Genomic DNA, 11,326 nt, shown 5'->3' on the forward strand with positions numbered 1-11,326 from the left:
CAGATGAGATGGGATTGGGATGAACCAAACATGCACGCTCCTACTACACCCAAGTTGTGAATTGTGGGGTAGCACATGTATAACACATCCATCTGTTCTTTCTTTCGACCAACTAAAAGATGCGCAATAATGCATCCGCCCCCACCCTCACCCCCAACAACAACCAACCCGTGTTGCACGATCGATTCGATGAGATCGTTCGTGCACGCATGTTGTCCTCGTGCCAAATCCGACCATGGCATGGCCGGTGCGCCCAGCACCAGAGACGAGAGAAAAAAACAATGACCTCCAAGTATGTGAACGACATGACCACCGAACGAACAAAGGGACCCGTTAAATATTGGGCAGGCAGCGCCGTGCTACCCACTGCGCTACGCTAAAAGTGTTGAGAGACTAGTAGTACCACTTGATTGACCATGGCCGCAGCAGCCGCCCCCTCGCGCGTCTCCGTCAAGGCAGCAGCGGCGCCCGGGCATGGGGGCTTCGCCAAGATCCGCCCGCAGGTGCTGTCGGCCGGGGTGAGGAGCGAGGGCTTCGGCCGCGGGGCGAGGAGATCAGGCGCCGTCCGGGCGTCGCTGTTCTCGCCGAAGCCGGCGGCGCCCAAGGACGCGAGGCCGGCCAAGGTGCAGGAGATGTACGTGTACGAGATCAACGAGCGCGACCGCGAGAGCCCCGCCTACCTCCGCCTCAGCGCCAAGCAGACGGAGAACGCGCTCGGCGACCTCGTCCCCTTCACCAACAAGGTCCTCGTCCGCTTCCTTCCCCCTCCCCCTCCCCTGCTGCCTCGTTAGTTTCTTGGCAGAAAGCAAGCAGCTCATCTCGTTTCCTGGTCTGGGTGCAGGTGTACAGCGGCAGCCTGGACAAGCGGCTGGGGATCACGGCGGGGATCTGCGTCCTGGTCCAGCACGTCCCGGAGCGCAACGGCGACCGCTACGAGGCCATCTACAGCTTCTACTTCGGCGACTACGGCCACATCTCCGTGCAGGGCCCCTACCTGACCTACGAGGAGTCCTACCTCGCCGTCACCGGCGGCTCCGGCGTGTTCGAGGGCGCCTACGGGCAGGTCAAGCTCAACCAGATCGTCTTCCCCTTCAAGATCTTCTACACCTTCTACCTCAAGGGCATCCCCGACCTGCCGCGGGAGCTGCTCTGCACGCCCGTGCCGCCGTCCCCGACCGTCGAGCCCACGCCGGCCGCCAAGGCCACCGAGCCCCACGCCTGCCTCAACAACTTCACCAACTAGCTCAACCTGCTGCTGTACTTCCCATCAGTTTCAATTGCTACTAGTATGCCAATAATTAAGGGGATGTAGATCGAGCTGTCCGAGTAGTTTAGTGTTAATGGCGACATACTGTTTGTGTGTAGTATCATCATCACTGTTGAGGAATCGAGAACGAGATATTTGTTCCCCCTTGCTGCGATGAACTGAGTGATCCGATCGAACAAGAGGCTTGGCTTGGCTTTTGGTAGGTGGATTGGAACGTCGAATTGATATGATGTGATCCGCAACTACAGCGACCGTCGCTATAGAGAGCTGATTGGGTTGTTCAGTTTGTTGTTGAGCTCATGATGTTTTTTTATGTGAAAAACTATATTCCATTCCAGCTCATGTCCATGGGTATGTTGTGCTGCTACTATACCTTTCTTTTTCCTGCAAATAAATAAATAGAGTATATTGCACTGTGATGCTACAAACGGAACTCTATTTCTTTTATACTTAAATATTTATCTTAAATTTAAAGTTGATTTTTAAATTTTTTACTGAAATTTATTTTTACTTTTACATTTCTAAGAATATGCCTATAAATATTGTATTTCTAGATTATGTTTTTTTATTTATAAATATGTTGTTTGTTATTTTTCATAAACACCCAAACAATCCCTCCCTTTGAGTACGAACCACCCATTACGAGTCTAGTAATGTCAAAAGATTCTCTGTTTTACTATTTTATACCACTAGAAATGATTAATTCTATGTTTTGCTGGCGATAAACATGAGTTATACAATAAATCATCTCACAATCAGTTTTTACACCATCATCGTCAGCCTTCCCTAACATGTTGCGAAATTTCAATTTTGCCGCTCGCTGGTCTATCAGGGTGGGTCCGGACTTCTTGCAGGGACGGGAGTTGGGTTTGCTTGCATGTGGCCTACGGTACGGAGGACCGAAATGGTAAAATACATAGAAAATAGAGGAACGAAGGGTACATATTAAGCTTCAGTACCATATCCATCATATCTCCGTATCCATCGTATCTCCATGTTTGGATACTATCCTATGTATAGTAGGCTATAAACCAGCTATAAGCATATTTTAAATAGATAAAAGAAGAGAGAAGAGAGATAGGCTACTAATGCACACGGGCTCCAAGGCAAAATGTGTGTATGACATGTGAGACTATGTATTGATGTTTTGTTGGTAACTATTGTATGAGTTGGCTATTAGATTGACTATAGATGAATTGAAGCTAGTAGTTGGCTATACTATTGAACTTGCTCTTAGGAGGAAGAAACTCTGTATTTTGATGTTTTCTCCATCCTCGAAAGAGATACAAAGTATGTCACATATGGATGATTTGATGGATTGCAAAGAGATATAAAAGATAAAACCGTTTTAGATGATCATCCAAACGAAGATACGGATACCAAAATTTAGATGAGCTGCTGGGATGCTCTAACGACGCGTTCTAGAGGGAAGGTAGGAGGGGTACTAAACCATGCACGCAAAACGAGAAATGTCATTAGCATATGATTAATTAAGTGTTACCTATTATAAACTTGAAAAATATTAATTTTATTTTTTAAAAACAATTTTTATATAAACTTTTAAGAAAAATATGCATCATTTAACAGTTTAAAAAGCGTGCACCTGGAAATTAAGGGTGTGTTTGGTTACTCGCATCGTCCTAGCCTAGCCATCTCCCTCATCCAGGATGAGTGCGGCCTGGCTACAAATATACAAATGTAGCTGTTTGGTTTACGTATTGGATGAACCTGGATATAGCAAGATATTGTTTGCTTGGTTGTATTGGGAATACAGTTTTTTGGGATATCTATACTACAGGTATCCGTAGACCACAGGAATATGTACGGTCAATGGGGCGAGAGGAGAGGGAACGGCGTGCGACACAATCGCATGCAGAGCTACGGCTCCAATATCGGAAGATGTAGCGCGATCTGCTCCAAAGCCATGTCGATGGGCATGACGTCTTCAAGACGCCCCAGCAGTACGTCCGAGCAGCTGCCGACCTACTCGGCGACATCATCCGGCAGCTTTCGCAGCCAGATCTACCTGTGGTTGAAACCATAAACAAGGTCAAGGCTATGGTGACCATTGCTGCGATCCAGCACTCTCTCCAGCGCCCGATAGGTACCCCAGCCGCTTGTTCGGAGGCTCAGTCATCCAGATCTCCTAGGTCTCAGGCGAACATCTCTAGACAGCCGACTAGGTCCCGGCCGCATACCGAGAACAGGTCGTGCCGGCGCTCTCCTGACTCGGCGCGGACGAGAGACTTTGTTGAGAGGCAGCGTGTCACGCCCTGAGTTTTACCTAAGCCAAGCATTAATTGAATAATGCATTAAAAATAATTTGTTAATTAATGTTCAGGAGAAACCCAATGTAATAAATTAATTAATTTAATTCCAAGCTTTTCGGATATTCTAAAATGTCTCGAAAGCATTTTAAATTATTAACAAGATTTAAATTTAAATTGCAGTCAATAAAATTTGCTCTAATAAACTTAAAAAAATCGAAAATTGAAGGCAATTTCTTTTTTTTCTCCTTCATTTTTCTTTTCTTTTTCCCTTCTCCCTTTTTGCCTTTTTCCCTTTTCTTTTTCTCTTTTCCTTTTTTCCTCCCTGGCCGAACTCCTCCCTGCACGATCTCCTCCTTCCCCCCATATCGTACTCCACACCAACTCTCGAGCCGTGCAGCCCCACCTCTCTCTCACGGTACAAACTAATTCCAACCTCTTTTTTTATCCCTTTGAACCATTATCTATTCCTTTTTAATAGGGGATGGATAACTAGATTTATCTCTAGCTCTCCCCTGTCACGCCCAGAAATTCCTCACACGAATTTCTGAACTTAATTGTGTATTAAATCCCTATCCAGGACCAGCCAGGGTACAAAAAAGACAATGTTGATTACATAACCATCGTTCTTAGAAACAACTGAAAATTACACTTATTCTAGCGGAAATGCAGCGGAAAGAAAAGGTAGACTAGCTCCAGCGGGTACGGCTCTAGTCCACAGGCAAAGCTTCGACGGCGAATCAGCTCACTCCTGAGAGGCACCTCCATCGGACTCAACTTCTAGCTCTGGTGGGGAAAGTTAAGCAAGACTGAGTACAAACCACCGTACTCAACAAGTAACACGGACAAGGGGGAAATAAATGATGCATAGGGATTAACAAGGACAGGCTAGGGTTAGTTGCAATAAAGCAGCAGTTAAACAAATAACAGAGATTAAAAGAACAAAGGTAATTAAATACAGTAAAGCATAAGTAAATAACAGTTATAAAGTACACAACACTGTCCAACGTTACACCACGTTGCAACAGGCCCAATCACTACTCAACGTTACACCACGTTGTAGTAGTCCCGAGTGAAAAACCAATTACTCAAGTTATTAAAGCTTCACTAATCACAGTGAGGCTGGGAGCTCGCCCGTAACCGTGGGCACGGCTATTCAAATAGTTTATACTTTGATGAGAGGTGTACTACTGTACCCACAAGACATGACTCCACTACACTTGAACGTGCACCGACATACCACCATGGTATACCGGAAAGGAGACCGTGATACGACCCGTTACACAACCCTCCCTATTTAATCGTACCACACTTTAGGTTTCACCGCCTCCTTTACACCAAGTCGGGCAGTCCCCTCTTGTGCCTTGGCAGATCCAGAAACAGCAGAGGCTTTCGTTACACCACGATTGCCCATCCATACTCCATCACGCCTACCCTTGCCACGGTACGTCAAATAGTTCGTAGTCATGCTTCAAATCCCACCTTACCCATTTCGGCATGTGGTTAGCACTTAATTACTTCCAGGGTTTCCCGTGAACCGGTCCTTAATTGCCATGGGCGCGACTCTCAAAACCATGCACCCACAGCCCACCATTATCAATATTTTAGTTGACATTAACCCGAACCGGGTAATGAACCAATATCTCAGCTATTCAGAACTAAGCGTGATTAAATGTGATCCCATGAGCTATTTGTTCTAAGCACGGCTAAGAATTAACCTAAGCCTAACTCTAATCAAGATACCCCTGGTCCTTCAATGAATAAAGTTGGATAAACAACGGCATATTAATAAGGTTTACCCGAAAATAACATACAGTAAATACTTTAATTAAAACAATGCACATTTGAATTAATAAAGCGGAGAATTTGCAATAATGGGTTCAATATGATCAAGGATGAGTGTCACTTGCCTTGCTCTGGCCCCTGGGGAACTTCGGCGACGATCTCGAAGTAAACCGGCTCTTCGGCGGGGTCCGAATCTAAGCGACAAAGCACAAAAATAAATAACACAGGCACAAACTCTACTGAAACAACAAAAGAAACTATTTTTAATGGATTCTTGACAATTTTATGAATTTAATAAAATTTGAATGGACCTAAACGGAGACTAGATGAATTACTTATGAATTTTAGAAGTTTTCTGGGTTTTTTAGCTAAACAGAAAAGTCCTAAATCAATTATTGCGCAATTAATGGGATGCTGACGTCAGCGAGGAGAGAGGAGGCTGACGGCTGACAGGTGGGGACCACTTGTCGGTGAAGGAGAGGGGGAGGGAGAGACTGACACGCGGGCCCGGGTAAGAGAGAGAGGAAGGGAGGGCGCGGTGGCGGCTGACGAGTGGGGCCCACTCGTCAGCGAGACTGGAACAGAGAGGAGGGGAGCGGAGAGCGCGGCCGGTGGCGGGAGTTGGCGGCGGCGGGAGCGACGTCGCACGGCGGCGGCGCACGGCACGACGACGACGACGCGACGGCGACGACCGGCGACCGGCGACGACGCGCGGCGGACAACCGAGACGGCGGCGCATGCGGCGCAACCGAGCAAGGCAGCGGCAGCGGACTGGCACGACGACGATGACCAGGCGACGAGTGCGGACGCGGACGGGCGCAGGCAGTGGCGGCTTGACGACGGCGTCGCGAAGGCGACGACGACAGCAGTGGGCGGCGGCAAGGACGTGCTCCGCACGCGTCCGGCGACGGCGTGCGGCTCGGCGACAGTCGGCCGGGAAGTGAGAGAGAGAGGGGAGGAGGAAGGGGACTCTCACCGGCAGTGGCGACCGTGCAGACGGGTCGGCGAGATCGAGGCGGAGGTGGTGACGCGGGTAGGAGCGGAAGATCGGCGGTGGCGACGGAGATCGGTTGGCGACGATGAGGAGGTCGAACGCGGCGGCGACCGGGCGGAGAGGAAATGCACGGCGCTGGGGATGTCCACCAGCGACGACGGGGCGGCAACCAGTCGGCGTTGGCGGCGCAGAGGCGGTGACGCAGCTGGACGGCGACGACCGGCAGATGGCGACGAGATCAACCGGCGACGGCGAACGACGACAGTGCGGCGGCGACTCGGGCGGAGGCGGAAAGTGGGCGACGGCGCGCGGCGGCTCGGGATTTAAAGGGTGGCGGCGCCGGCTAGGGCGGGCGGAGGTTTGAGACCGAGTCGGGCGCGACGCGGTCTCGGCGACGGCGGTTGCGGCGGCGGCGGTTGCGGCGGCGGCGCGGACTCGGACTCGGCGCGGCGCGGCGCGGGCGCGGGTGCAGGCGCTGGCGGGGAGGTGGTCGCTGACAGGTGGGCCCCACCTGTCAGTGGCGCGAGGGAGGAGGGAGGCGGCGCGGACTCGCGGGCGAGCGCGACGCGGCGAGCTGGGCCGAGCGGCGGCCTAGGCGGAGGGAGGAGCGCGCGCGGGCGGAGGCCGGCTCAGCTGGGCCGGCCTGGAGGGAGTGGTGGGCCGGCTCGGCAGGGCCGGCCCGGGAAGGAGGGGAAAAAGAAAAAAAAGAAAAAGAAAAAGAAAAAGGAAAAAGAAAAGGAGAGGGAGGAAAATTGGACTTCGGCCCAATTGAGAAGGAAAGGAAAAAGAAAGGAAAAAGGAGGGAAAAAGGAAAACCCCACTTTTGCCGCGTTTTAAATTAATTTGTTTGGCCAAATTTTACTTCTGCAAATTTGAATTTAAATCCAGTTAGTCGATTTGCGAGCCTCGATTTAATTAAATTAGGTTCTTTTAGAGGGATTTTTCCTGAGTTAATTAAGCCAATTGTTATTTACGGATTTCTTTTTACGATTTTGGGCTTAGGACGAAACTCTGGGTGTGACATCCCCTATAAATATCCCCAAGAGTCTCACCTCTTTTCCCCGTCTCCCTCTTCTGTGCACCTCCAGTCGCCTCTTGCACCTCTGCTATAGCTGTGCCGCCCCCTATCCAGCGGCTGCGCAGCAAGCCGCTAGTAGCCCTGCTGCATCCCTGTTCGTAGCAGCGAAAGCCGATCAAATCCGTTGCCGATCCTCAGGTTCGCATATATTTTATTCTTGCGAATCAATCTAAATTAATCTACCTTTTAATTGTTTAGGTTTCCTAGCAGAACAGCGAGTAACAACAGCAATCCGTCACTGATCTCTCCACCAAACCTCAGGTTTGCATACGTTTTATTCATGCAAATCAATCTATCATTAATCTACCATGTAATTACTTAGGTTTTACAATCTATTATCTAGCGTGAGAGTGATCTACAATAAGAAATTCAATTTCGTACACGTAGATCAGTTTTACGTTAAAGTCATGAGACCTGGTTTAACGGGTCGTTCACTCCTGTCGTTGTTCCGCTAACTGTTCGCGGTTTCGCGTTTTGAATTAAATTCATTGTGCGAATCTCTGATTCGTGCACGTTTCGGTTCTGTCATGCGAATGCACGTCCTGTTCGCAATTTTCCGAGCCGTGGTCCAACCGGCGCTCGAAGTCCCCATCACCTCCCTCGGCCCATCTCCTCCTCCTTTCCTTCCCTCCCCGCCGGCCTGCCAGCCCAGCTCTTCCCGGCCCATCTCCCTCCTCTCCTCCCTTCCGGCCTCCTTTCCCTCCTCTCCTCCCTTCCCTCCCACTGGGCCGGCCCAGAGGCCGTAGCCCATTGGCGCCCCGGAGTCCGGTTCACCTCCCCCTCTCCCAGCCGCCGACAGGTGGGGCCCACCGGTTGGAGGCGTCTCCCTCCTCTGTCCGTCTGCTCACGCGCGTGCTAGCCGCGCCGCCCGTCGATCTCACTGCCGCCATGGCCGTGTGCCGCTCAGCCGCCGCTCTTCGCGTCCTCCCCGCATCCGTCTCGCTGTGCCGCCTCGCCGTGGCTGTCGCCACCACGTCGCGCGCCGCTAGCCGCGCCGTGCCCTCGCTCCCACGCCCCGTCGCCATCCTCCGGTCGCCCGCCCATGCCGCGACGTTGCCCATGTCGGCGCGCCGTCTCATCGCTGGCCGCACTCCGCCCCACCATGCCTCGCACCACTGCGCTGGTCGAGCCTGCCGCCCGGCCGACTAGCCGCGTCACCGTCCTGCTCCCCGCGTCGCGTCGTGCCAGCACCCGCGCCATCGGCCTTGCCACCACCGCCTCGCGCCGCACGTCGCCGTTGCGCCGTCGCGCCCGGCCGGCTCTCCGCCCCTCTTGGCCTCTCGTGCGCCGCCGTGTGCCTACTTCTCCCCACCCTCGCGCTCGCACGCCTACCCACCGCGTCGTGCCTCTACTGGCCGCGCCCGTCCGCGCTGCCACCCCGACCACCTAGCCGCCCCACCGCCACGCCACCTCCTCCCGCACGCAACCGTCGCTCCTCTTTTCCTGGTCGTGCCATCGCTCGCAACGGTCACCGCCGATCCTGCCGCTCTGCTCGCGCTGGCCCAACGGCCATGCCAATTTTCCTGCCCGCGCCGCACAACCGCCGCATGCGCCACGCGCGTGCCCGCCGCCAACAACTTCCCCGCCTCCTCCGCGCCCGCGCCGGCCATCAAAACCACCTCCCGCATGCGCCGACCGCCACCATAAATCCCCCTAGCAGTGCCACCGCCTTCCTTCTTTCGGCCGTCGCCGCCGCCCCGCATCTCTACCACCGAGCGCAGAACTCTGCCGTCGCGCGCCATCTTCTTCGCCATCCCGCTCGTCGTCAGCCGTCGCCGTTACCATGCCCGCTTCTTCCTAGCGTCGTCCGGCTCTCGCCGCCACCGCTCGAGCGTCGACGCCGCCTCCTCTGGACGTCACCGATCACCGCCGCGGAGTGCCGCCCTCGTCGTGCATGCGCCATCACCGCCATCGCCGTCCGGTGGTGAGCTCTCGCTCTCCTTCCCCTTCCTCCTTCCTCCCTCTCTCCCTCGACTCGCCGTCGTGAGCCGCCCGCTCGTACGCCCGTCACACGCCGCGCCATCTTCGTGCCGTCCATCGCGCATGCGCGCCATCGCCGTCGTCTCTTCCTCCCTACCGGTCCTCCACTCTCTCTCTCTCATCGCCGCTCAGTCTCACCCCGCGCCTTGTCGCGCCGTTGCCGGTGAGCCCCTGCCTTCCTTTTTCTCCTCCCCGCCTCCACCCTTCTCTCTCTCGCCGCCTCCGTGCGTGCAAGCCGTCGCCGCCACCATCGCTAGCTGACGCGCTGCCGGCCATTGCCACCGTCTTCCCCTTCCTCCTTCCCTGCCTTCACCGCGTGCCACCACTCCCCTCCTCACCACTAGCTGCGATCGCCGCCGCTCGTCGCCTTGCTGCGCCCCGCACCTGCTGCGTGCGCACACGTCATCGGTGCTCACCTCCGCGTCTGCCATCGCCGGATGCACCCGTCGCTTCTCCCCGTCCCCTCCTCACTGCTCCGTCGTGCCGCTCGGCCTCGCCGCCACCCACTGTGTTGCGCCGCCCGCCGTTCGCCGCCGGTCGCTGACCGCCGCCGCTCGTCGGAGCTCGTTGCCGCCGACGCCCAGTCGCCATTTGCCATCGCCCGGCTGCCCCTTCTTCTACCTCGGCCAAGCCGATCTCCCCTCTCCCCTGTTTCGTGCCATCGCCCGGTGGGGCCCACTTGTCGGTGAGGCGCCTCACTAACCTGTGGGGACCGGCCGCTGGTCTCTCTCCTCGTGGGGCCCACCTATCTGTCCCTCTCTCTCACTGGTTTGTGGGCCCTACCCGACAGCTTTCTCTCCCTTTCTCTCTTTCCCCGTGGACCCCACGTGTCATACGCTTTCCCCTCTCCTTGAGTCACTGACTAGTGGGTCCTAGATGTCAGCTTTCCTCTCTCCTTGCTGACGTCATTGCCTCCAATAATTGCGCAGTAATTCATTAAAGTTTTCTGTTTAGTTTAAAAACACAGTTAAACTTCTAAACTTCATAAGTAATTCATCTAGTCTCCGTTCAGTTCCATTCAAGTTTCATTAAATCATGAAAATGCCAAGAATCCATTAAAAATAGTTTTTTTCTCTGTTTCAGTAGTTTTATAGTCTGTTTTTCCTTGTTTTGCCTTGTTTATCGTAGGTTTTGACCCCGTCGCAGTGTCATTCGTTCTCGAAGTCGTCGCCGAAGTTCCTCGTGGGTCTAAGCAAGGCAAGTGGCACCTTCTTTGAACATATTGATCCCATGTTTATAAAATCCCTGTTTTACATTCAAACATGCATTGTATTCAAATGTATTTACTTTATTTATCTATTGGGCTATTACCTTTATATCCATTGATTCCCACTCATTATTATTGTCATCCCAGGGTTAATTTGACTAGAAATAGGTTTAGGAAATGTTTAGCCATGCTTAGTTCAACTAGCTCACCAATTATCATTTAATTAATGTTACACTTTGATAGACCTTTAATGGTTGTGATCATGATTAATCTCCCGATGTGGATTAATAACAACTAAAATATTGCTTATGGTGGGGTGTGGGTGCATAGTTTTGAGAGTCGTGCCCATGGCAGTTAAGGACCGGTTCTCAGGAAACCCTAGAAGTCTTACACGTACTAACCACAAGACAGAGTGGACAACGGTGAGACTTGTAGCCTATTCAACGTACCCAGGCAAGGGTGGACGTGATGGAGTATGGATGGGAATCGTGGTGTAACAATGGTCCTATGCTGCTTTCGGATTCACCTAGGCACAAGAGGGGACTGCCCGACTTGGTGTAAAGGAGGGGGTGAAACCTGAAGTGTGGTGCGATTGTTTAGCGCCAAGAGCTCAGGGCTAAGAAGCGGCACCTCAATCAAGAGGATTTTGTCGATATCCGCCGCAAGCTCGAACACTAACGCCACACTCGCCAGGAAGACCGCCACCGCGACCAAGACCACCGCAGTCATAGCCAGGTTTCTCTGCATC

The 11,326-nt window shown here is 53.0% G+C and overlaps 1 protein-coding gene across 1 annotated transcript; it reads left to right on the forward strand.

Moving 5' to 3' along the window:
- The first annotated feature begins 318 nt into the window (after positions 1–318).
- On the forward strand, positions 319–1,604 carry LOC102709159 (allene oxide cyclase, chloroplastic). The gene is made up of 2 exons (XM_006650173.3): positions 319–743; positions 842–1,604. Exons 1-2 carry the CDS (start codon positions 417–419, stop codon positions 1,241–1,243), a joined length of 729 nt encoding a protein of 242 aa, XP_006650236.1. The 5' UTR covers positions 319–416; the 3' UTR covers positions 1,244–1,604.
- Positions 1,605–11,326: the final 9,722 nt, after the last annotated feature.

The sequence above is a fragment of the Oryza brachyantha genome, chromosome 3 (genome assembly GCF_000231095.2).
Source record: "Oryza brachyantha chromosome 3, ObraRS2, whole genome shotgun sequence".
NCBI lineage: Eukaryota > Viridiplantae > Streptophyta > Magnoliopsida > Poales > Poaceae > Oryza > Oryza brachyantha.